The sequence below is a fragment of the Quercus suber genome, unplaced genomic scaffold (genome assembly GCF_002906115.3).
Source record: "Quercus suber isolate HL8 unplaced genomic scaffold, Cork oak 2.0 scaffold_385, whole genome shotgun sequence".
NCBI lineage: Eukaryota > Viridiplantae > Streptophyta > Magnoliopsida > Fagales > Fagaceae > Quercus > Quercus suber.
Window position 1 is genome coordinate 594,510 of NW_027069837.1, and position 27,599 is coordinate 622,108.

Sequence of the window (27,599 nt, forward strand, 5' to 3'; positions counted from 1 at the left end):
GGCCAACACTTAACGTGCATAAATCTCATTATGGAAGGACTTCCGAGAATATTATGCACTAACCATCGAAAGACTAGCTCTTATTGTCTTTCATAGTTTGAGCAATTTTAACTTGCATCTCCTTTCCATCATGGTCCAATAATGTACCTATTAGAATAGGCTACATCGTGATGGATTTGGTCAAGTCAAGGACTATAATGAAATGATTTATAATCGTAGTCTAGAATATCAAATAGACATATTTCAATATTCCAATATTTTACATCATAAAAATATTGCAAAATTTCACAAGAATTCTGGAATAATTAATTATTGATAATAAAATATCATGTTGGGCCACATTATTCTAACAGTTTTATATTTGATCAATAAACTTACTTTTTATATACGATTTTAAATAATAAAAACTTGAAATTTTAACATTTGTTAGATAACATATTAATTGATCTTTGAACTTCTTGAAAGTTTGTAAGCATGAATGATATAATAAGAATATACAATATTCAACAGTTAGATTTTCAAAATTCACACTCAATATAAAGATATATGGTATTTTGGTAAATAAAAAATTAGCATTATCTTTATTTTTAGTGCAAAAACAAGTAATAAAAAAGCGAGCCCGTATGTACCAATTTCATTACACTAATTTTTAGTGCAAAAATTAGTGTAATAAAAAAAACAAGTCAAGGACTATAATGAAATGATTTATAATCGTAGTCTAGAATATCAAATAGACATATTTCAATATTCCAATATTTTACATCATAAAAATATTGCAAAATTTCACAAGAATTCTGGAATAATTAATTATTGATAATAAAATATCATGTTGGGCCACATTATTCTAACAGTTTTATATTTGATCAATAAACTTACTTTTTATATACGATTTTAAATAATAAAAACTTGAAATTTTAACATTTGTTAGATAACATATTAATTGATCTTTGAACTTCTTGAAAGTTTGCAAGCATGAATGATATAATAAGAATATACAATATTCAACAGTTAGATTTTCAAAATTAACACTCAATATAAAGATATATGGTATTTTGGTAAATAAAAAATTAGCATTATCTTTATTTTTAGTGCAAAAACAAGTAATAAAAAAGCGAGCCCGTATGTACCAATTTCATTACACTAATTTTTAGTGCAAAAATTAGTGTAATAAAAAAAAGTACCTTTTTTTTTTTTTTTAGGTTTAAAATAAAAATTAAAAAGCGAGCTCATATATACCAATACGGCAATACCACGGGTGCTACTTATCATCGCACCAATCAGTTTTTGGTTTTTGCTGTACCGATACACGCAGTGAGTTCCACTTTTGGGAGGTGCTATTCAAAACTTGTCTCATTGGTAAATTGGTTTGAAAAAGGCCTAACGAGAGAGAGAGAGAGAGAGAGACATGGATGATCCTTTGGCGGACGATTGCTGTTCGGTGTGCCGTAGCAGCTTCAACATTCCTTGTCAAGCCAATTGCTCTCACTGGTTCTGCGGTCAGTGCCTTTCTTTCTTCACTTCTGTTTCATTCAAGAATTGTAATTAGATTGTTGAATTACTCAGATTAAATTCTAGGTTCTTCGTTTTCCGCCATTTTATTGCTTGTAATTCACAGGACTGATACTGAGTTTTTATTCTCTCTTCTTTGTGTCTACTCTAAAGTGGGTTCCTAAAACAAAGTGTCCTCATAAGCCTGTAAATGACATGTTAGATTATGTACTCTTTGATTTTTGTTGACAATTATGAAGTCTTAGTAATTTTTCTCAAACAAAACAAGAACCCATATAAAGCTATACTGCTGGGAACCCAAAAATATGGGGGATTCAACTTTTGGCCTCACCCTTCACCCCTTACTACGTGGATAGGGAATATCACATGAGAATTATATTAGAGAAATCTCACAAACGATGATATGGAAGCAAGCCGACAAGTTGGCATTTGTGCAATTGCATCGCGTTTAAAGATTATTGTGACTTGGCTCAAGTTTGACATCATTGTGCCTATAATGGATTTACATGTCTATATGTTCCATAGATCTATTTTGTGAATTGGTCTCACTGGATGGAGGGAGTTTACCCCTCTTAGGCTCACTTTTACAATCTGCCCAAAAGTGGGTGGATTGGAGGCGAAGAGAATCACTCAATGTATTTTTATTTTAAAAAGAAAGTTTTATCCTTCAACTCAATGAAGTAAGAGGAAAAAGAAGGCATAGCGTAATGGCAAATCAATTTCATTCTCTCTGTTTTCTCTTATAAACATGCAATCAACACAAGACAAAATAATCCTTTCCTCTTCTCTCCTTTCCTTGGGGTAGATATTATCCTTTTTTTTTTCTCCTATTTCTAAAACTCCCTATTATAGTGTAGAAAGGTCTTTGCACTTTATATATGAATTAAGATTACGAATAATTTCTACCTCAAATTGCATCTTCTCCCATTCCAAGAACAAGGTAGAGGTTGTGTAATTAGCAAAAACACAAATATTGAATAAAAATTGAGTGTAATATTGATTCTTGAGGAGCTAGAAGTGGCTCCAATTGATGAGACGGAGATGGGTTGGATGGAGTTCAAAAAGGAAGATATGTTATGCATACTCAAGGAAAGGAAGGGATAAAGCTCTAGGTTTGGATGGCATCCAGCATTGTTGAGGAGTTGTGGAGAGGTTTTAGGAAGTTTATGCTTCTTGCTGCTTTGGAACAATGCTTCATTTATAACTTTAGTGCCGCAAAAAAAAAAAAAAAAAAAAAAAATGTAGAAGTAATAGAAATTTGTGACCACCGATTAGTTTGGTTGGAAGAGTGTATAAATAAACAATGCTTCATTTATAACTTTAGTGCCGCAAAAAAAAAAAAAAAAAAAAAAATGTAGAAGTAATAGAAATTTGTGACCACCGATTAGTTTGGTTGGAAGAGTGTATAAATTTTAATGGGTCCTCTGTTGTCACTTTCCCTTGGAAAGGTATTTGGGTATTCGGGAAGTGAAGGCCCCTGAAAAGTGTCTTTTGTTTGGACGGCAGCATGGGGCAAGATTCTTACTTGTGACAATCTTAGGAGGAGATGATATGCTATAGTGGATTGGAGTTGTATGTGTCAATGTAGTGGGGAGCGGGTGGATCACCTTTTGATTCATTGTAAGAAGGCTTATCAATTGTGGTGTTTTGTATTTAGGTCTTTTGGTATTTCTTGGGTTTTGCTAGGGAGTACAAAAGATATTTTGTTTGGTTGGAGGAATTGGTTTGGGAAAATTTGTTGGATATTTGAAATTTGGTTCCACTTTGTTTGATGTGGATTCTTTGGTGAGAATGGAATAGGAGAATGTTTGAGGATTTGGAGGGATGAAGGGACCAACTTCTAGCTTATTTTGTTGGGACTTTGTTTGATTGGTCTCGAGATTGGGGACTTACGAATAAAGACTATGTTCTTGTGTGTATTGAGTCTCTTTCTCATTGTATATAATTTTCTGTATTTGTTTGTAATTCTTTAGGCTTCTTTATGCCCTTTGCTTGAAGTAGCCTCTTTTCAATTAAATTTTTTACTTATAAAAAAAAAAAGATGTGTGGACAGCTGCTTTGGGTATATTTTTAACTGTGGGTAATGTTATTAAACGGAATATTGTCCTAGTCAATTGGTGGTGTACTTGGAATTTGTTTTCAATAAATATTATGAAAATCAGGTAGTTAATTTATTGTCTTCGTGTTCAGGCAATTGTATTATGGAGGTTTGGCATCACAGTTCAACAATTCAGCCGTGTAAATGCCCACTGTGTCGTCGTCAAATTACCTTGTTGGTTCCTGGAGAGGCTTCATTAAGGCGGCATCATGACCCGGAGGTTGCTGAGATTAAAAGAAAGGTTCAAACATACAATCGCCTTTTTGGTGGGCGTTCCAATGGTCTGATTCAGGTAATTATGTGTGTGCGTGTTTATGTGTGCATAAAATCTTTTAGATGTGCTAGCAAATTATTCTTTTTAAGGACTCGTTTATTGGAAAGCTGCTTTTAAATATATGGCATGAATATTGAGATAAGTTTGAGGTTGATGACGGCATTTGACCTCACATTCAATATTGACTAACAAATTTTGTATGGGTTATGCATAAAATCTTTTAGATTTGCTAGCAAATTGTTCTTGTTAACGACTTGTTTATTGGAATGCTGATTTTAAATATACGGCATGAATATGGAGATAAGTTTGAAGTTGATGACGGCATTTGATCACACATTCAATATTGACTAAAAAATTTCATATATATGTATGTGTGTGTGTGTGTATATATATATATATTTGCCTTCTATTATAAGATATGAGAGGAGAAGCATGTTCTGTTGGATCCAGAAATTCAATGATACAAATATTGGTCCTTTTGATGTTAGGCACAAAACTTAAATATCAAACACACGCATCTTGAGTTTGATATATAACTCATACAACTCATCTTAGGAGGAGAAGTATGGTCTATAGTGGGCTAGTCAGTAATTATACAACTCATTGAGTTTTAGTGCACCTCTGATTCTTCTCTTATGAAAGATAGGATTGAAAGTAATTTAATGAGGACAAAAGGTTGACGAAGAAAATTTTTCATCATTAATACATATTATACAATTAAGATTTCAACTCTTAAGTTCATAAAATAGGAATACGTATAGGATTTGTGGGCTTGACTATAATTATACAACTCATATTGAGTTTGATTGCACCTCTGATACTTCTCTTAGAAAAGATTGGATATAAAGTAATATTGGTTGGAAAGGGGAAGATAGAATGGCGTGGATGCCTGCCAGGAATGGTTCTCTTGATGTTAGTCATATTATAGAGTTTTAACTGCTGGAGGAAGTCATTCTTTCCTGAGGAGAAGTATTTCTAAGGTGAAAGCTCCTTCTGAGGAAGCTATTTTCCACTTGGACAGTTGGACAGCTACCAAGGGAAAGATTTTTACATTGGATTATCTCAGGATGAGGAATATGTGTTTTTAACCACTGTTGGATGTGTAAGAATAGTTGGGTATTGATGGATCACCTACTACTTCATTGTTCTTCTGCATATAGTTTATGGACATTTGTGTTTAGCGTGCGCTTGGTGTTTCATGGGTGGTGCCTAAGCTAGTGTTGGAAGTGCTAGCTTGTTGGAATAGGGGTGTTGGTCGGCATGAGGTAGGTAGTTTTTTGGGGGGTAATTCCATTGCATATCATTTGGACTATTTGGAGTGAACTGTACCACCAAACTTTTCAATCGGAGAGGGTGGTGAGGGGTGGGGGAGAAGCTTGTTGAAACAGTTCTTGCTTTCTTTGATTGATTGGATGACTACTAGGAGTTAAGAGAGGTTAGTTCCTGGTTAATAGGTGTTACTTGTGTTGTTGTGATGGGGAATTTGTGGATCATCTTCTATTCCATTGTAAATTTTCTAACGCTTTAAGGAGTGAAGTTTTTGAGGTGTTTGGGATTCAGTGGGTAATTCTGAAAACAATTAGCTCTCTTCTTCTTACTTGGAGAAAATTGGTTTGGAAATCACCTGTCAACTATATGGAATATGGTCCCAGCATGTTTGATGCGGTTAGTTTGGCAGGATCGTAATATGGTAATACCCGTACCTTTGAAGACAATGAGAGAACCTTTGACCTCTTAAAATCTCTTCTCTTCGGTGCTTTGTTTCAGTGGACTCGTATTTGGGGCTTTACGCATTGTATTTCATTTTCTAAATTCTTACAATCTGTTAGCTTTAGTTCTTGAACTTGTTGTGTTTGTTTCTTGTTCATAGTGTTCACCATCGTGAACATGATGTTAAGTTATTTCAATTAAAGTCTTATTATCTATCCAAAAAAAAAAAAAAAAAATGAGGGTTCTTTCCATTCCTCCCCTTTTGGATTTTTAGATTTGTGAACTTTTGCTTAGTTTCTTGTTTTCCCTTATTACGCTACCTGTGTACCAGGGGTGCAGCTTGTACTATTTCAATTTCCTTTTAATAAAGTTTTATTTACCTATAAAAAAGAGTAGTTTAATGAAGACAAAAGGTGGAAGAATAAACTTTTTCTATATTGATAGGATTCGAAATGAGGAAATCCATTTAAAGATAGAGATGAACCTATTGATGAAAAGATGAGGGAGAGTTGTGGACTAATGCACCTGTAAGAAAGTAAGTTGAATTCAGTTGAGGGAACAAAAAAGGGTAGAGAAAGATAAAAAAATAACATTAGTATAAGTATTAAAAAAGGACATGTGATGCCAGACACTATCAAATGTGAGGGATAGAGGAGAAGTTAAACAAAAAGAAAATGAAGACCCTAATAATCAGTACTTTGAGGTTTGCCTGGAATCATCACCAAGCAGAGAAAACTTTGGAATCTATTAATATAGCTGATACGCAGGAATTTATTTAATTAGAAACCAACAGTTGAAGAATTTTAGGGTTTTAGTTGTGTTATGGGTTTAAACCAGGGGCAAAACAATAATGTCACTGTACTCCTTTATATATAAATAATATTTTATGTGTTAGGGTCAACTTATCAAACCATAAACACTTTTACCTTAACAACATGGTATCAAAGCCCCCAGTCCACTGCCGTTAACCCTTCGACCAACACCCATCGGTATCCCTGTCGCCAGCAACCATAATAGTTGAAAATCTCTACCTCACCTCATCTCTCCATGCTTTTACCACATCCTTGAATTCTACTATTGTTCCTAAGTCTATCGAGGAGGCTATGTCCATCCCTGGTTGGAAGTCTGCTATGGAGGCAGAAATGTCTACCCTATCTCGAAATGCTACTTGGTCTTTAGTTACTCATCCTTCAGGGAAAACTATAGTTGGTTGTCATTGGGTTTATACTGTGAAGTACTTGCCTAATTGTTCTATTGAGTGTTTGAAGGCTCGCTTGGTTGCCAAAGGGTATACCCAGACATGAAGTGTCAACTATGTAGAGACATTTCTTGCCTGTTGCTAAAAATTTTTATGTCCGGATTTTGATCTCCTTGGCTACTAATTTGGGCTGGCCACTATTTCAGTTAGACATTAAAAACGCCTTCTTGAATGGTGATTTAAAGGAAGAGGCGTATATGGAGCAACCAGTTGGGTTTGTTGCTTAAGGGGATTTGGAAAAGTGTGTAGGTTGCATAAGGCCATCTATGGTCTTAAACAATCTACCAGAGGTTGGTTTGGTAAATTTAGTGAAGCAATGTTAAAGTTTGGATTGCAATGTCGCTACTCTGATCATTCTGTGTTTTCTTATACCTTTGCAAAGGGAAAGATTTTGTTGATAATATATGTTGATGATATTATAATCAATGGTGATGACAAAAAGGATATTGATGATTTGAAAAGATACCTTCAAAACTCCTTTCGAACTAAGGCTTTGGGTGAACTTCATTATTTCTTGGGTATTGAGGTAGCACGATCTAAAGAAGGCATCAGTTTATCAAAAAGAAAGTATGTGTTGGATATTTTGGAAGAAACCAACTTGTTAGGATCTAAACCAATGGAGACTCCTATGGATCCTAATGTCAAATTGTATGAAGATCAGGGGGAGCTGTTATCTAATCCTGAGAGATATCGCTGGCTATGAAAGATCCTCACCTTCACGTTCCACATTGGGAGGCAGTTATTTGGATTATGAGGTATCTTAAAGCACATCCAAGCCGTGGTCTTTTGTATGAAGCTAACGGTCACCTACGGGTAGAAGCTTATATTGATGCTGATTGGGCAGGATCGCCGTTAGATAGAAAGGCTACTACTGGCTATTGCTCTTAAGTAAGAAACAAACTGTTGTTGCCAAATCTAGTGCAGAGGTAAGTGATACTCTTTGTTGGTGCCTAAAAGGAAATGGTAAATTTGACACCCGGTCTTTCTACCATGTGATCCAGAATGCTCAGAAATTTGTGTTCCCTTGGAAGGGTATTTGGAAAACTAAGGTTCCTAAGCGAGTGGCTTTCTTTTTGTGGACAACTACTCATGGTCGGATTCTTACTTTGGATAATCTCATGCTTAGGGGTTGTTTATTGACAAATCGGTGTTGTATGTGTTGTTGTAATGGGGAATCTGTGGACCATTTACTTCTTCATTGTCCAGTTACATACACATTATGGGCTGTTATTCTTCATGCTTTCGGCATTCATTGGGTCATGCCAAGCATTGTGGTGGGTTTGTTATTTTGCTGGCATCAATGGCTTGGCTTGGGAATCATACTTCGTATATTTGGAATTTGGTTCTGGGTTGTTTGATGTGGATTGTATGGTTGGAACGAAATCGTCACTCCTTTGAGGACACCGAGAAGACGTTGGAAGAGTTAAAAGTCCTTTGCTAGCGTAGTTTGTTTGATTGGTCTCGGTGTTGGGGTTTTACTGATTGTTCATCTCTCTCTAAGTTTTTATGTTCCCTTAGAATTGCATCCCGATTTCTTTCTCTTTGTTGTTTGTTTTTTGTTTTCCTTGTGTTCATCATCATTATGTGGATTAAGCATTTACTTGAGGAATTAAAATTTGTTGTAAAGGTTTCTATGAGTATGCATTGTGATAATCAAGCAACAATTCACATTGTCTCCAATCCTATGTTCTATGAGAGCATATAGAAGTAGATTGTCGTATTACTCGAGAGAAAGTAGACGATGGTATAATTGCTATTCCATATGTTTCTACAAGAGTTCAAATTGTTGATATGTTTACCAAAGTTTTATGTTAGACTTGTTTGGGTTTATTATGTAACAAGCTGGGATTGAATTATATATACTCTCTAGCTTGAGAGATGATATATACTCTCCAACTGGGTCCAATGATATACTCTCTAGCTTGAGAGATGATATATACTCTCCAACTGGACAAAACACTTTATATAGAAATAATATTTTATGTGTTAGGGTCAACTTATCAAACCCTAAACACTTTTACTTTAACAGGTTGGACTCAGCTGTGTCCCTAAAGAAGGGTGACACTGGCATTCATACCTAACTGACTTGCTTGACTGACACATGAAATTTTGGTAAAATGATCACATCAACCATACATGAACCGTTTTGAAAGGTTAATAGCAGACTTAAATATGATAAAGGAAAGAAGCTGAAATAAGAGAAACTCAAATAATCTGACCAGCGTACCCCTTTTTCTTTGAAAATGTTTTTTTTTTTTTTTTTGACACTGTGGCATCATTCCATCCATGGTAGCTGATTTGTATAGTAATTATGAATGAGAAGTTAAATATCTTCAGTTCTCTTCATATGAAGATATAAAATGTCATCCAACTGGTTGTACTGTGTTAGTTTTCAAAAATTTCCCACCTAATTCGTAATGTATAGTTGCATTCACAAAACTCCCAGTAAATCAAGGTAACATTTGGAGAATCATATTATATTTCCTGAACTAGAAGATGGAATATACTTACACAAAACAAAAAAAGATGAATATATGAGATCTCTGGCCATATTCTAATGTATGTATGCATGCATGTATGCATTTAAAAATTTTCAATTATATATATAAATGTATTTATTATGACTTATTGGCTGCATTAGACCAGTTGGTGCAACATTCGTGACTTTTTTTTTATCATTTACAATTACATTTTTTTTCATATCTAAGCACCCTGCGCCGAAGTCATTGTTATCTCACGTACAAATGATGTTTTCTTTTTACAGAGAATGCAGGACCTTCCATTTCTCCTCCGAAGGTTGTTACGGGAACTGATGGATCCTCAGAGATCTCTTCCTCTTGTCATCAGAGCCCGTGTCTACATTGCAGTTAAGTGAATGATACAAACATGCAGACATGTGTGGTAGCTCCCTGCATTTCTGTTAGATTCACACTTACTTACATCTTCTTCAGTTTCAGCAGCATAATTATCTGTTCATTTGAACACCAGTGTTTCTTTTATTAAATTAAGGCATGCATCTTTTCTGCCTTAGCAGCATAGTTTGTTACTATACCTGAGTGGAATAATTTTAGTGCATTAATCTGGGTCATTGAAGTCCTAGATATTATTTTAAGCTGCCATCTAGAAACTATTGAGGTTTCTCTTTGATTCAGACAGCCAAAGCTAATATAGAAACGTCATTGATTCAGTACCTTGAACTTGTTGAATAATATGATATAGTTTAAGTATAATCCAAAAATGTATATTGTTTAATTCTTAAGGATGATGGCTTAAGTCTTGCTGGATATCTGGACCAACATTTTTTCCCTCCGTTTTACATGCCCAAAAAATAAAAGAGGAAAAGGTCAGAGCTTTTCTGCCATTCAGTGGATTTTATAATGATTGAGTGGCTCCAGTTATCAATGAAGACGATTTTATGATATGCTTTTATTTTTAGTTTGTCTTTTGGTAGGAAAAGAATAATGGCATGTTTGATCTTTGTAATTGGACCTGTTGTGTGTCAGGTTTTCCATATGTTGAGGTGGCATGGTCTTTTTTAGCCCCTTGACTAATCAAGGCTAATTTGACAATAGTCAGAACCATGTTGTTGACCTTTTGCATTTGTTCTTTCCTTTGGTAACCAAGTAGGCTTGACAATAAGCAGCTGCAGGACTTTGTGCATTACATCATTGTTTGTAGCTTGTTTGTGTTATTTTGACTTCATTGGGTGGCTAAGTCCAACCTGATATGCAGTACTATATCATTAACCCATGTATTTTTCTCATAATCTTTTGTTTTTGTTTTTTTGTTTTTTTCTGACTAATTTTTCTACTCTTTCATAGTAGTTTTACCCTTGACCTGGATAACCCATGTCATGGGTAGTCCACTTGTTGATTTAGAATAATGGTTATCAAATGTATGGAATGCTATTCCTATATTTTTGATGTAGAGTATTCGTAAGAAACGACATTTTAGGACAGGTTTGAAGGAGTTAAAACCTCATTCTTCAATTGGGACTTTTATTTTTAAGATCTATATTTGAATGGATGAGGGATATTGGGAATCTTTCTTTTTTTTTGATAAGTATATTGGGAATCTTTTTTGTACTCCTTTTATTGATTTTTTTTAAGATCTTTGTAATTTTTTGTGTTAATTCTTTGGTGGTGGGGCTCTTGTTACTCCTGTGTCTTAGGGCTTTGCATCTCTTTTCTTTAAAAAAAAAAAAATTAGACTTGGTAGTCCTGTGTACTAGGGCTTTGCCCCTGTTTTCTTTTCAGTAAACTTTAAGTTATATATGTATATAATTTTTCTTTTCTTTTTTAAAAACTAAGAACAAGGGTTATAATTGACCATCTGTTAGGCTAAATATTAATGAAAATTTGAAAATCAAAGGTAAAAAAAGGATATTTTTGTTGTTGATATGGCTGTCTGATATGAATCAGCTTTGCCAAATGTTGTATTGCACACACACACAGACACAAAAATGTCTATTATATATGGTTACTGGTTGTTTTAGACTTTAGTAGCTCAAGAAGCTTGAGAGAGCTTTTTTGGGAGAAGTAGAAAGCGATTTGTCACTGCTGTTTATTCTGGTTATGGAAGCTCCAATGTTTTGGCCTGTACAGTGTGCTCTCTTCCTATGTCCTAGCTTGTTTTAGCTCAAGGATCTTTAGCAATTTGGACTTGATTCTAGAGAGGTTGAAGAGGAGGCTAGGAGTTTAGAAAATACATACTTGTTTGAAGTAAGATTACTCATATTAAACAGTACTCTGCCTTGATTCAGATCTACTTTATGTCCTTGTTCTTTTTTCCCAACTAAGTTACACACCTGGTGGGTCTTAAAAAGACCTCATGTACCACCTCATAATCTTGTTTTGTGTGTGTGTTGGGGGGAAGGGGGGGGGGGGGGGGGGGGGGGAAGATTGCCAAAAACAAAAGTTGCCATTTATCTCCCACTTTGAAGGAAATGATTTTTACAAAATACCACTCCTATTGTTGTTCCACAAAACCCAACCCACGTGGACCAAAATCCTACAATAAGGGTGCTCCAAATGCCTCTACCTTCCCCATTATTCAAACCAACCACTCCCCTTCATAAACTATCCATTTCTACCGCTCAATGCCAAAGCCATCTAGCAAAGAAAGCCCTATGCAATACTTTTCTACTCCTAAGGTCATGACTCCCATTCTACATAGCTAGCACACATTCCCCAATTTACTAGATGATATTTAAACTCATCACTCTTATTTAATAAAAAAATCTTCATCAGGTGTTTCTAAATAATTGAAATAGGAACAAAAACAGCCAATGAGCTATAGCTCAAACAACACTTCCAACAAACAACAACCCCCCCCCCCCCCCCCCCCCCCNTATATATATATATTTCTCGGAAATTTAGATCCTGATTAATTTAAATTATCCGTATTGATTATTATTAAACAATACTTTACTAGTTATTATTATTATTATTCAATAGTTAGGGGAGAGGAGGAGAAGGCCCCCCATATTAGGGGCTCAAAGCACGTCGCTACTGGTGCCAGGCATTGTTTAAAACTCCCTTGTACACAAAACACTACTATGAAAAATTATCATCATAAATATTGTCCAGTAAGTAATTAAATCACTAAATTGATGAACAAGTTACTGATAAACTCGAAGATATTCATTACCATATCTTTGAATTCATTTTGCCTATATATAAACCAGCATCTAGATAACAATTCATTCATTACAAATTTTGAGAAAGTCTGTAGGATCATAGGATATCTTTTGACAGCTAAAAAACCAAGTACACCCACTAAGGAATATACATATAACTTGTTTATTACTTAGCCAAAAATATCCCTTCTTTTAACTTCAAGATCAGTTCGTTTAACAACAACCTATGTATCCTTTTTTAGCTTTTTTGTGATAACAAAAAGATCATCTAAATTAATTCATTGAGTGGATGGAATTGATAAAATCTGGTAGGATTTGTGTTAAAAATAGAGAATGGAAAATAATTTAAAAGTGGATCAAAAGTTTTTAGTTTCTAGACTTGTACAGCCATGCAAAAACTAATGTACTCCCAACTCCTAGGCGAGCCTATACATGTATTGATGGAAATATGAGTGTACGCAGTTTAAAATTAATGGATCTACTTCATTCGCAATTGTGAATATGTGCTATGTAAGTTTCTGAATTAGTGATCAAGAGAGCGTATCTTAAAGCGGTAAAATTAAAAACCGAAGATCAGAAGTTCTTGAGAAGACTATCTTCACTCCAATTTCACTAGATGCTCAAGAAGTGTGATCTCTCAATCAGTTATATGTGTATGTTCTAGAGAGAATCAAAGAGTTTCCAACACTAATGTACATACTAATTCATTTTCTTACCATATTTTGTATGTTTTTCTTCTAATAACTGATTATCTAATTGGGCTAGCCTTTTGGGCATTTCCAATTAGGCTTTAGTAGGTGGCTTGGAGTGGGACCAAAAGAGGACAAATAAGACATTAGCTCCAATGAGTCTTGGGCTTTTCTGTCAACTCTTGATAAATCCAAAGTTACCATTAATTATATTTAATACCACTATATAAATATAATTGCATTCTAGGCCTTATCGATCAATTATATCTCAAGACTTTATTATACATGCAACCTCTTTATAAAATATTCATAGTAATACAAAGTCATGAATGTAGACTGTCACTTTGTAAATTACTACATCTTAATCTTTGAGTACCTGATTTAATTTTTTAAGTTATTCATTATATATTTATGATATCCAATTTCATAAATATATACTTTAGTAATTATTTACTAAAGTAGTTAGGCCTAACATTCTAAATAACAAACTCATTAAACTTATCTTAATAGAATATTTTATATCTCTATTAAGAGACTATGAATTCTATCTTGAGAATATATGTTCCATCAACACTAAATGTGATTGCCCAACATACTAAGGTTTTGACCATTACTTTAGATCTCACTCCTGATATATCAAAGTAAAGCAACCTACACTTCATGATTAGGTCTATTATTCTTTCAGGATTAAGAGTTCATGTAAATATAAGTCGTGAGATTTATTATTCATTTGATAGTCATTAGGAAAATAATAAATTTCACAACGGTCTAGTTTAATATGTTTTAACTCTTAAAACATACCAACATATTAACTAGAAGTTTTTACTTCATAATCAAGACAAACCATCTTAGTAGATATATTATAGTCTTTGTAGATGAAACGCCCAATTTCATCATTGACTATGAACTAAAATTCTGAGTTTACAAAAAATTTGTGATTTATATCTTCTGTGACTTTTCACATAAATCACATACTATGCATCTCATGGATTATATGATAATGTCCGAATATTCATATTATCATTATTTTAAATAATAATAAAACAACTTTATTAATTACAATATGAAGTCATATATCATGTCATACATAATATCTACATAACATCATACAATAGGATTCTAGGGTACTAATCCCAACATATATATATATAGAATAGTGAATTAATATTCCCTGATTTTTTTTTTCTTTTTCTCAAATTAAAAGGCTAAAAAATCAAATAGAGAGATGTCTAGTGCAATGTTGAACGATCTTCCTCAAGAAGTATTAATGGACATTGATGGTGCAAGAAAAAAACCAAGTCAATTACTCGTCCATATGGCTGTCCATAGCAATGTACAAAGCGGAGAACGAGTGGTTGGTACACTCGTCCTTCCTTAAACCGTCCTCTTACTTTCATCCTCCATTCACTCGTCCAATGAAGGACGAGCAAGCAGTGAACCTCGTCCTTCCTTAATGATGGACGAGTGAGGTTCACCAAGAGTTACACTTCAACACACTTCCAACCAAGAGTCATGTTGAAGAGTCATATTGTTTGAATCTCAACACAGGTCCCGATGAGGTGACTCCTATGACAGTTATGGAAGTTACCCCCTGGATCCTCCAAACTCTACGACAATAGGAGAAATAACTGATTTCTAACACTATATAAAGACCCTTCTACGCAGAGGTAAGGGGACTTTTTCTCCTTTTGGAATTCTAGATAAAAAGATAGTGAAGTCTTTGAAGGCTCTTTTTTCTACTTCAATCCACTAACTTTACCATCGGAGGATTAAAGGCCGGCTTCCACCGGTCTTCTCTGATTTTCTTTGGTTTTCCAGGACTCATTCTTCAAGATCAACAGAACCCGAAGACTTTTCAGCCCACTGATCCATAAGCACTTATCAGTTGGTGCCGTCTGTAGGAAAGAAACGTAAGAAATTTGTTGTCTTTTGAACTTAGTTTATTAAGTTCTGTAGTTTCTTTCTCCAATAAAGGGTTGAAATGGTTCGGACAAGATCTAAGGCTACGAGTCCAGGCCCTCAACAAAGCAGGGATGCATCTAGTAACCCTCACCGCGACCGTCAGTCAGCACCCACTATGCAACCACCCTCATTCCAACATATGCAATCCATGGCGGCTGCTATGGCAGAGTTAACTCGTCAAAACCAAGAGTTGGTTAGACAACTTGAGTTAAGGAAGCAGCCTCGTGAATGGAATGCCGAAGAACGAGCCCAAAGTCAAGAAGAGGAAAGGAATGTTGAAACTGAAAATCAGTCAAAAGGTACCGTTTCACGGAGGGTACCTCATTTAGAAAGGGAAATGGATCAAATGAGAAGGGTCATGGACGAGATGAGGGAAAACGTGAGGAAAACAAACCCTGTGGAAGACTTAGTTCGCAGAACTAATTCCCCCTTTGTGGCGTCCATCAATGCTCATCCTTTGCCACCTAAGTTCAAGATGCCTCCTTTAGATTCGTATGACGGGACGCGAGATCCTTTTGACCATATTACCACCTTCAAAACTACTATGCACCTTTAAGGAGTTCCAGATGAAATAATGTGCAGAGCTTTTCCTACTACCCTTAAAGGACCTGCACGAGTGTGGTTCAGCAAAACACCTCCTAATACAGTGACGTCCTTCGAAGAGTTAAGCAAGTTGTTCGTTAACAATTTTATTGGAGGGCAGAGGCACAAACGTTCTTCGTTTAGCTTACTAACTATAGAGCAAAGGGAGAATGAAAGTTTGCGGTCCTTCATCACGCATTTCAATAGGGATGCCTTGGCGGTGGACGAGGTGGATGATAAACTCCTCCGACAACGTTTTATAATGGAGTTCATTCTGACTTATTTATCCATAAGCTATATGAACAGGCGCCTCAAACCATGGCTGAGCTAGTTCATTCAGCCCAGAACTTCATGAATGCAGAGGATGCTATCATAGCCAAGAAGAGGAAGAGAGTTGAGAAGGTTGAAGCCAACACAATGCGTTAGTCGGAGCAAGGCCCTCGTCTTAAGAAGGGACGGACGGAAGATAAGAGGGATCGAGAAAAGAAAGCAGGCCCTTCAGTGCGAAATCAACAGTATACCCCCTTGAACGTGCCATTTGAGCAAGTTCTTATGCAAATCAAAGACGAGCCTTCTTTGAAGTGGCCAAAGAAGATGAAGGGAGATCCCAACAAGCGCAATTGGAATAAGTATTGTCGCTTCCATAGGGATCATGAGCATGATACAGATGAATGCTTTGATTTGAAACAGCAGATTGAGAATCTCATCAGGCAAGGAAAGTTGAGAAATTTCCTTGGATGAGACCACAAGGATGAGAAATTGAAAGTGAAGGTAGAGGAGTCATCACAACCACCGCTTGGAGAAATAAGAATCATCCTAGGGGGAAGTCTTACAGGACAGTCGTCCAAGTCGAAGAAAGCATACTTGAAAGCAGTACAGAATGTTCAACTCTCTGGGTGATTACTGAGTGAGAGAACTACGGATGAGCAGGCGATCACCTTCACGGACGAGGACTCAGAGAAAATTCACCATCCCCACGATGATGCTATTGTCATCACCCTCCTTATTGCTGATTACAAGACTAAAAGGGTGTTGATAGATAACAGAAGCTCGGCTGATATTTTGTATTATCCAGCCTTTCAGCAGATGAGGTTAGGACGAGATCGGTTGCAACAAGCGAGCTCCCCTCTAGTGGGTTTTGGTGGAATGAAGATACAACATGTGGGCAGCATTTTATTACCAGTGACAGTGGGGGCATATCCGCAACAAGTTACTAAGGACGTGAACTTCCTTGTGGTCAATTATTCATCCTCTTACAATGCAATAATTGGGAGGCCAACCTTAAATAGGTGGAAGGCAGTTACATTTACCTACCATTTGTCAGTCAAGTTCACGACGGAACATGAGGTAGGCCAAGTACAGGGAGACCAACTAACAGCAAGAGTGTTATCTAGCCATGCTGGCCGCGAACGAGCAAATTCAAACAATGAATATCGAAGAAAAGAAAGTTATGGCAGAACCCATTGAAGCGTTGGAAGATATTCCTTTAGATGATAATAACCCTGAGAGGTGTACCAAGGTTGGAGCAGATTTGGAAGCAAAGATCAAGAAAGATCTCATTTGTTTTTTAAAAGGAAACAGAGATGTGTTTGCATGGAGTCACGAAGACATGCCGGGTATAGATCCTAGTGTCATTACCCATCGTCTGAGTGTATGCCTTTCCTCCAAACCAGTACGGCAAAAGAAGAGGGTATTTGCCCCAAAGAGAGACAATGCTATTAAGGAGGAAGTTCAGAAGCTAATTATGGCGAAGTTCATTCGAGAGGTATACTATCCTGAGTGGTTGGCCAACGTAGTCATGGTCAAGAAGGCGAATGGCAAGTAGAGAATGTGCGTTGATTTCACTGACTTAAACAAGGCTTGTCCCAAGGATAGTTACCCGTTACCAAGCATTGATCAGCTAGTAGATTCTACTGCAGGCCACAAATTGCTCAGTTTCCTGGATGCTTTCTCTGGATACAATCAGATTAGGATGGACGAAGCGGACCAAGAGAAGACGTCCTTCGTCACCAGTCAGGGATTATTTTGTTATGAAGTGATGCCTTTCGGTTTGAAAAATGCTGGAGCAACATAACAACGATTGGTCAATCATATGTTTCGTCCACAAATCGGGCAAAATATGGAAGTCTATATAGACGATATGTTGGTGAAAACTCAGGACGAAGATAGGCATCTGGACGACTTGCAGGAAACATTTGATACACTGAGGCAGTATCATATGAAATTGAACCCTAGCAAATGTGCTTTTCGAGTATCATCAGGAAAATTCCTGGGGTTTATGGTCTCCTACAGAGGAATCGAAGCAAACCCTGACAAAATTCAAGCAATATTGAATATGAAGCCTCCAAGCAGTGTTAAAGAAGTCCAGTCCCTCACCGGACGAGTCGCCGCCCTCAATAGGTTTGTTTCTAAAGCTACTGACAAATGCCTGCCGTTTTTTAAGGTTCTTAAAAAAGCATTTGAATGGACCGACGAGTGTCAAAAAGCTTTTAAAGATTTGAAGACATACCTCACCAAAGCCCCTTTGTTAAGCCCGTCCGTGCAAAGGGAAGAGTTGTATTTATATTTGGCAGTCACCCCACACGCCGTGAGTTCAGCATTAGTGAGGGAAGAAGACAAGGAATAAAGGCCTGTATACTATACCAGCAAGGCACTGAAGGGGGCAGAAGAACGATATCCGTTGATGGAGAAATTGGCTTTTGCACTGATAACAGCCTCCAGAAAACTAAGGCATTATTTTCAGGCTCACATCATTAACGTCATGACAGATCACCCACTCAAGAAGGCAATGAACAAACTAGAGGCTGCGGGACGTTTGATCCTATGGGTCGTCGAGCTTAGTGAGTTTGACATAAAGTATCAACCGAGGCATGCCATAAAAACTCTAGCTCTGACAGATTTCATTGCAGAGTTTACCTTAAATTGTAACGAGGTGGGTGAGAAGGAAAATATTAAGTGGGTCGTCTATGTGGATGGTTCATCTACACAGTACGCAGGAGGAGTAGGTGTGGTTTTACAATCTCCAGAGGGGGACAAACTAAAACACAAAGTTTGTTTGTAGTACCAGACAATTAATAATGAAGTTGAATATGAAGCTCTTCTCAAAGGGATGGAATTGGCCAAGTTCGTAGAAGCGGAGTCACTCCTCGTCTTGGGAGATTCTCAGTTAATCATAGGCCAAGTGAATGGTATGTTTGAAGCCAAAGAAGAGCAAATAAGGAAGTATCTAAACAGAGTAATGCGCCTTATAAAAAAGTTTGAGGAAGTTAACTTCGTTCAAATCCCAAGGGAGGAAAACATGGAAGCTGATGCCTTGGCAAAAGAAGTCTCAACGAGTGAAGCCGTAGATGAATTTGATGAAATTCAGTATATGCCAAGTATAGACATCCCAGAAGTACAACAGGTGGAAGAAAGAGAAAATTGGATGACTCCAATTGTGTCGTACCTAAAAGACGGACAACTCCCATAAGAGAAGGACGAAGCAAGAAAGCTGAGGGTAAGGGCGGCCAGGTACGTTCGTATGAACGAGATTCTTTATAAAAGAGGTTTTTCCCAGCCTTATCTCAGGTGTTTGGCCCCGGACGAAGCAAACTACATAATAAGGGAAATTCATGAAGGAGCGTGCGGCAATCACTCAGGAGCCAGGTTGCTCGTCCACAAAATCGTCCGTGCAGGATATTATTGGCCAAGCATGCAAGCTGACGCTAAGGCCTACGTCAAGGTCTGCGATCAATGCCAAAGGTTTAGCAACGTCCCTAGGCAACCATCAGAGTATTTGACTCCAATGACGGCCCCCTAGCCTTTTGCACAATGGGGACTAAACATTCTGGGTCCATTTCCACTGGGCGTAAGACAAATGAAATTCTTCGTGGTTGGTATTGATTATTTTACCAAATGGGTAGAAGCGGAATCCTTGGCTAACATCACACAACAGAATTTCAAGAACTTCGTGTGGAAGAACATTGTGTGCAGATTTGGAGTACCCAGGGTGCTGGTATCGGACAACGAACGACAATTTGATAATGCACTTTTCAGAGATTTTTGCGTACACTTCGGAATTCAAAATCATTACTCCTCACCAACCCCCCCACAAGCTAACGGCCAAGCAAAAGTTGCAAACCGATCCTTGTTAAAATTAATCAAGACTCGGCTTGAGGGGGCTAAGGGAGTATGGCCAGATGAGCTACCAGGTGTTCTGTGGGCATATAGAACGACAGTAAGAACTCCTACAGGGGAAACTCCTTTCAAGCTAGCCTATGGAACAGAAGCAGTCATACCTGCAGAAGTGCATATGGCTAATCATAGAGTGGCGGCATATCAAGACAAAGACAATGAGGAGCAACTCCATTTGAACCTTGATCTCATAGACGAGGTAAGGATGGACACTGAACAAAGGATGGTAAGGTACAAAAACTTTATGGCTAGGCAGTATGGTGCAATGGTGAAGCCAAGGCGTTTCAACGTAGGAGACCTCGTCCTAAAAAGGGTTTCCTTAGCAACAAAGAACGCAGCTCATGGGAAGTTGGGACCAAATTGGGAAGGCCCTTACAGAATCGTCAACTGCCAAAGAAAAGGGTCCTATTACTTGGAAGCCCTTGATGGGAGGGAGTTAGAGCATCCTTGGAATGTGGAGCACTTGAGGAAGTACTATCAGTAAAATGCAAGCTTAGATAAACATGACTTTGGACGAGTCTGGAGACTGTCTATCTACATAAAAAACTATTCTACATAAAAGACTTTGTTTATTTATTTGTCTTATTATTATGTTAAGGACAAGATTATGGTTTTCCTTGTGTTTGTTTTTCTTTTAAGGCAGACATTAGTTTCTTAAAACATGCCTCGTCTATGAACAATGTCTGTATTGTGAACAATATTTGTGGAATGTACATAATGTTGTGTGAATCCATGATTCAAGTACTGCTTTTTGTTCATATTGACTTGAAAACAGCTGAAAAGCTTAAAACGAGAAAATTCTCTGGACGCAGAGATGTAATCTCAAGATTACCTAAGCAAAGGATGAGATAAAGCATGCTCGTCCAAAGAGAAGGACGAGATAGAGCTTGTACAGATCAAATTACAAGCAAAACCAAGGCATGCTCGTCCATAAAATGGGGCAAGGTAAGACATAATACCTAACCATACCATGGACGAGGAAAAACATGGGCATTTTGAACTTGTTTAAATCACCTACTTTAAAGAAGAGGGCATCTCATGGACGAGACAAAAGCACAGACAAGTCTAAGGACGAGTAATGCTTGTTTACTTAACCATTTCAAGTGAAGTTTTTGTTACCATTTCACATGGACAAATCACACTCAAGTGGGAATTCCAATAAAAATGGTTTGAGTTTGTGTATGAAATGTAGACAAGTAAAACAGGAAATTAAGTATAGGAAATAAACATTCGTCCATGCATATAAGACAAACAGTATTCATTTAATTGTTTTCAAGGGCGGACAAGAAACGTCTTAAACACCCTTAACTATTTTATCAAAATTCGTCCTTAAACATGGACAAACTAAATGTACTCAAATTACATATATTTAAAAAAAAAAAAAAAAAACTAAGTCATCAAGATATGTTCTAAATTGAGGCATCCGGATTGGGGTCGTCCTGAGGCTGAGTCGTGGCATCGTCCTCTATGTTGGCGTCCTCAGAGTCAAGACCAAGGAGAGAGCTAGTGGTGGCAGGGTTCAAATTGAGCACGATGGAGCTGAAGTCCATATCAGGAAACTTCTCAGCAGCGTCCATCCTGAAGTCTTCAAACCCTGCTGCATAGTTGGTGTCCATAGCATCTGTGTATTGCTTAGATGCTTTGAATTCAGCCACTGCATCTTCCTTGGCTTTGGAGAGGAGAATGCTATGCTCTTCACTCTTTCTTTGCAAGTCTTCAAGATGAGCATCTTTTTCAGCAGCATTAGCCTTCAACTCCTCAACCAAAGCTTTAAGGTCCTTCGCCTCGTTCGTCGTCTTAGCAGCCACCTCAGCCCATTTCCTGGCTTCTTCCTTCAACTCTTGTATCCTCGTCTCTAGCAAGATCCTCGTCTTGTCCAACCCAGTGGCCTGTCTGGACGCTGCTATAAACTTAAACATACCCTGAAAAAGTTAACAACAAATATAAGTTAAAAAAAAAAAAAAAGAGAAAAGAAGAAAAATGTACATTTGGTTAAGACGAAAAAAGAAATATTACCTTGAAAAGGTCATGAACACCAGAGTGTTCGAAGTCCTTGAAGGACATGTCGTAGCAGACGTTTATATCCTCATCCGTCACAGCGTTCTTAAAACGCTCCCAGGCCAAGTCCTCATTTTCAATGATGCTTGAAAGGGCCTTTTGAGATGGTTGAGACGAGGTGGGCGCGGTTTTGGACGGTGGAGTCTTGGACGGAGTGGACTCCACAGGAGTGGACGAGTCGATATCATAGACTTTGGTTGGTTGTTGGGATGATGGAGTGAGCTTGACTACCTGAGACGAGCCATGCTTAACCTTTTTGCCATGCCTGCTAGGGAGGTTCTCCAAATCCAAGTGTTTGGATATGGTTTTCCTTTTGTCTCCAGCAACAGGACAAGCTTGGTGATCAAGCTCAGGACGGCTCCCCTCAACACCTACCTCTTTTCCCTTATTACCTCTCATGGTTGCCATTCCTATAAAGAGACGAAGAGAATTCACTTAGAAAAATGAAAATAAAAGATGCAAGGAATGTGAAAATCTAATACTTACTTTTTCTCACTGTAATCTCGTGTGCAAGTGCAATGTTAGACGGGCTAGGACCTAACCCCCACTTAGCTAGTCGTTTGAGATTGACCAAGGAATGGAAATCCCTGTCTACGTGTAGACGAGCCCTGTGGACGCGGTCACGGTACAACTTGCTCAAAGTGGGTCGTCCAACAGCTGTAATGGAATAAATTAAGGTTAAATGAGATAATAATAAGTAAAAGGTAAGAGAGAAGAAGGGGAAAGCTAAGGGACTTATCCTCAGGACGAAGGTTCCCTAGGTCCCCAGTAAAATGACCAAAGGAATCCCGGCCAACGTCTACGGGATTTCCAGCCTAGAATCCAGAGAAGAAGAAAAACTCCGTCTTCCATTTTCTGTCAGACGAGGCCAAGGATTTCACTAGTCTACAATCTTTACTCCTGGCTATGAATTGATAAAAGTCAGGAGATTGATGAATCTCTGAAGGTTTATAGCAGTAGAGGAACTCGTCCACAGTAATAGGACGGTCTTCTCCAAACACTTCCCTCTACAAAATTTGCATAGAGATAATTAATCTCCATGCATTTGGGTTGAATTGACACACCCCTAAACCTAACCTAACTAACAGCTCTCTGGTAAAAGAATTTAAAGGAAATCTAAGACCTCCAAGAAGGTAGGCCTCGTATTCACCTATCCCAAAATGAGGGTTGCAACACCACTCTCCAGGGACAGGTAATCTAGGATTAAACTCGTCTGGGATTTGGTACCACTCCTTAAGGTTATTTAATCTTTCCTCGTCCGTCTTTAAAGGAATATCTACAGCACAACTATATACAGTTACCTCCGTCTCGTCCAAAGGATTGGACAGAGGGATGGAAGACGAGGTACCTACCTGGGACCCTATAGTTTTTCTAAGTTGTTTTTGTACTTCTTCTAAAGGAAGCCCAGGGACCCCTGAGACATACTCCTCATCAGTGGTGTTTCCCCTACTACTACAACTACTACTACTAGTATCACTAGAGTTATCGCTACTCTTGTCATAATATCGTCTATAGCTTTTTCTGTACTATCGCTAGACGAGGAAATGGTGATTCCTGACATTTTCTAAAAAGAAAATTTTGAAAACCTAAAAGACGAGGAGAGAGGGAATACCTGGCTCTAGGACGCACTAAAACTATGGACGCGAGAAACTCTTAGACGAGGCTCTAGACGATGAATGTCAAGGAGGAAAAATCTCAGAAGTGAGAGGGTCATGGGGGCATTCCACTATTTATAGATGGTTGACCTGAGCATATGAAACGACACGACCAATCAGATGCTAACACGTGGTCTTCGTCTCGAAAAAATGAATCGACGAAATGAACCATCAATTAGATTGTGACACGTGGCATCTCTGATCGTTAGAAAAGCTCGTCCATCCAGAGGAGTAAATTACTATATTTTCTTGGACGACACATGGATAAGGGGGCAACTGATGGTGCAAGAAAAACACCAAGTCAATTATTCGTCCATATGGCTGTCCATAGCAATGTACAAAGCGGAGAACGAGTGGTTGGTACACTCGTCCTTCCTTAAACCGTCCTCTTACTTTCATCCTCCATTCACTCGTCCAATGAAGGATGAGCAAGCAGTGAACCTCGTCCTTCCTTAATGATGGACGAGTGAGGTTCACCAAGAGTTACACTTCAACACACTTCCAACCAAGAGTCATATTGAAGAGTCATATTGTTTGAATCTCAACACAGGTCTCGATGAGGTGACTCCTATGACAATTATGGAAGTTACCCCCTGGATCCTCCAAACTCTACGACGATAGGAGAAATAACTGATTTCTAACACTACATAAAGACCCTTCTACGCAAAGGTAAGGGGACTTTTTCTCTCTTTTGGAATTCTAGATAAAAAAAATAGTGAAGTCTTTGAAGGCTCTTTTTTCTACTTCAATCCACTAACTTTACCATCGGAGGATTAAAGGCCGGCTTCCACCGGTCTTCTCTGATTTTCTTTGGTTTTCCAGGACTCATTCTTCAAGATCAACAGCACCTGAAGACTTTTCAGCCCACTGATCCATAAGAACTTATCAGACATATTTTCAAGATTACCCGTCAAGTCACTCTTGCAATTCAAGTGCGTTTGCTAATCATGGTGTAATCTTATCAAAGATCCCATTTTCATCACCAAGCATGTTAACCAATCTGCTTCTAGCAACCATGACTATCTTGCTGTCACATGTCAAGCCGGTACTTTTGGTAGTAAGTGTTCGATATCCTTGATCTCTTATGAAACTTTTCGTGAAGCAATTAGGATAACTATTCCATCTAAGGAATATGGTTAGGCACCTTTTAGAATTTTAGGTTCATGCAATGGCATCTTGTGTCTAAATGTTACCGAAATTGGAGACACAAATGTTTTATTTAATCCTACCACTAGTGAATTCAAGGAGCTCCCAAAACCTGATTATCCAGTACATGAACGTAAGGAAGATAAAGTAATGGGTCTTGGATTTGGTTATGAACGGTAAAGTAATGACTAAAAATTGGTCAGAATTTCTTATTCTAAAAAGTTGGAAAATCAATTTTATTCTGGAGTTGATGTGTATTCATTGAGGGCTAATTCTTGGAGAAGAAAGAATAGGCTTGTGCTTGGAACTGTTGTGGTGAATTCTTTTTCCAAGGTATTCATATCATTTGATATACGAAGTGAAGTGATTCAGTACATAAAGTTACCTTATAAAATTGACATGGCTACAGAAGAATTGTGGCCTTTTGTTAGGAATGGATCACTTGCTGTTGTTATTAGATCAAAAACTACAGAGTATCGTCATACATTTAGCATATGGGTGATGACAGAATATGGGGTTAAGGAGTCTTGGAAGTTGAATCAAACAATAAACTGTTGGACCTCTATGTATTGCAAAATTGGTGGAATTTGGCATGAATGAAGAACTCCTCTTTGCGACTCACACAACTCTGTACCTTTATGATCTACAACGGAAAAACCTCCTCATGATGAAATTATATACGCTGATATTATTGTTGATAATTTTATACCCAACATTGAGGTGGTTAATCACATTGAGAGCCTAGTTACAATTGAAGGAACAAAAGTCCAGGTCAAAAGAGAGCGTAAAAAATCATGGTTCGGGGAGGATTTTATTTACTTTCTAGACCTTCCTATTTTGCTAGTTACTATATGTTTGCTCCCCTTAGTGTTCGAAAGGTATTCAACAAGTGCAAGCGAATAAAGAAGCTGGTGGCTGCCGCTTAATGTTCTCCTCTCTCTTTCTGACATTATGTTTTACATGAAAGCTATGTCATTCAAAAGAATGAATAATTTATTTGTTTCTGTTTTTTCTTTTGTTGCCTATTTCACCCAACTTATTCAAGGAAGAAAATAGAAAATATCTATACTTTTTCTTTGTTCTTATGTATACTTTTCAACGGGGGGAACGGGCGGACTAACAACGTAAATGCCAAGTATATAGTAAGTTAGGCAAATTTCTGAAGAATTAAGAAAAATAGCATCTCGAGTTTTAGAAACTCGAGATCTATTTTAAAACTCGAGTCTTAAAGACTCGCTTCGCGAGTGTTGTTGGACTGAAAATGCCACATGGATCTCGAGTTTTTGAAAATCGAGTTCCATGCAAAAAAAAAATTTATTTTGATCACCCCTATAGTGGCGTTTTTGAGTCCTATGGTGACGTTTTAAAGCCTTATAGCGGCGTTTTTCTGCAAAAATTTTTTTACACGTATTCAATACCAGGTTCAGGGAGTCCTATAGTGGCGTTTTTAAGCCCTATAGTGACATTTTTAAGCCCTATAGCGGCGTTTTCCTGCAAAATTTTTTTATAACTCCATTTTTAAGCCCTATAGTGACGTTTTTAAGCTCTATAGCAGCGTTTATGGAACTCGAGTCTTTAAAACTCGATTTCAACGTGGATTTTTTTCCACATCACAGTTATCCGCTTACAAATCGAGACTTAAAAACTCGATTTTTATCTTGGAACTCGAGTTTTAGACACTCGAGATGCTAGTTTTCTACATTCTTTTGAAACGTGACACTTAACTAAATTTTTTAATATTTGTTGTTATTTAGAAAAAAAATTCCTTTTCAACGGTGGGAGGAGATTCTTGATATACGTAGTAGTAGTAGTAGTGGAAGTTGCAAGTTTAAGAGCATCTCCAATAGCTTAGGTAAAAACAAAATAACCTCTATAATAGAGAATGAGACCCAAAAAATGATCTCCAATGGATTCTTTAACTCGTGATTTTTTTTTTTTTGGCTCATGAACAGTAGCTCATCAAATCTGATGGATTATTGTACATTAGTAAAAGAATAAAATTAAATAAAAAATTAGTAAAGAAAGGAGTGGAGATGGAGGTATGAGAAAATTTTATGTTAAAAAATGAATAAATAAAGTATGAAGAAATAATATTTAAATGAGATAGAGATATGATAGAGAATCTGTTGGAAGATGTAATTGAAAAAGTAGGTAGGTAAAAGATAAATGTCATTGTTCACTATCTAAACAGTACAAAAATATAGAGAAGTTACTAGAGATGCTTTAAGCAGGACAATTGGCACTCAAACCAGATCGGTGTAAATTCTTCTAACTATTTGCTTCATGCAAAATCTTTGAATTGAATCCATACATATCCTAACATTTGGAGAATTATTAGGAGTAATGCTTTTCTCCATTCACATAATAAAGTTTTATGTTGAATTTAGTTAATGAGATTTATTAATAATAATTCTTCCTTTTATATGAACAAGTACTGTAGTTTTTTATTTTATTTTATTGAATGAGTATAATTATTTAAAGGTTGACTAGTATTACTAGTCACAGACTCACGCGATGTATGGAAATAAATAATTATTTTGTATTGTAATATAATGTTTACTTTTGTGGGGACACAGGCTCAAATATATATTGGGTCTTGGGCTTGTTCGAGGAGGCACAATGGTCCGAGAATAGATTAATAGTGAAGAAGAAGTAAGATTTTGAACTTCATGAGCAAGCTATGACTGTAAAGGCCGGGAGAGGTAGGTTGAGGAGGAGTAGTTATTTAATCTTTCCTCGTCCGTCTTTGAAGGAATATCTACAGCACAGCTATATACAGTTACCTCCGTCTCGTCCAAAGGACTGGACGGAGGGATGGAAGACGAGGTACCTACCTGGGACCCTATA

At 37.2% G+C, this 27,599-nt stretch overlaps 1 protein-coding gene across 1 annotated transcript; it reads left to right on the top strand.

Annotated features, from left to right (window-relative positions):
- The first annotated feature begins 1,259 nt into the window (after window positions 1-1,259).
- LOC112001083 (uncharacterized) lies at window positions 1,260-11,707 on the top strand. Its single transcript, XM_065760875.1, has 3 exons — window positions 1,260-1,496; window positions 3,700-3,899; window positions 9,614-11,707. The coding sequence occupies exons 1-3, from the start codon at window positions 1,406-1,408 to the stop codon at window positions 9,722-9,724; spliced, it is 402 nt and encodes a 133-aa protein (XP_065616947.1). The 5' UTR covers window positions 1,260-1,405; the 3' UTR covers window positions 9,725-11,707.
- The last annotated feature ends 15,892 nt before the right edge of the window (window positions 11,708-27,599 follow it).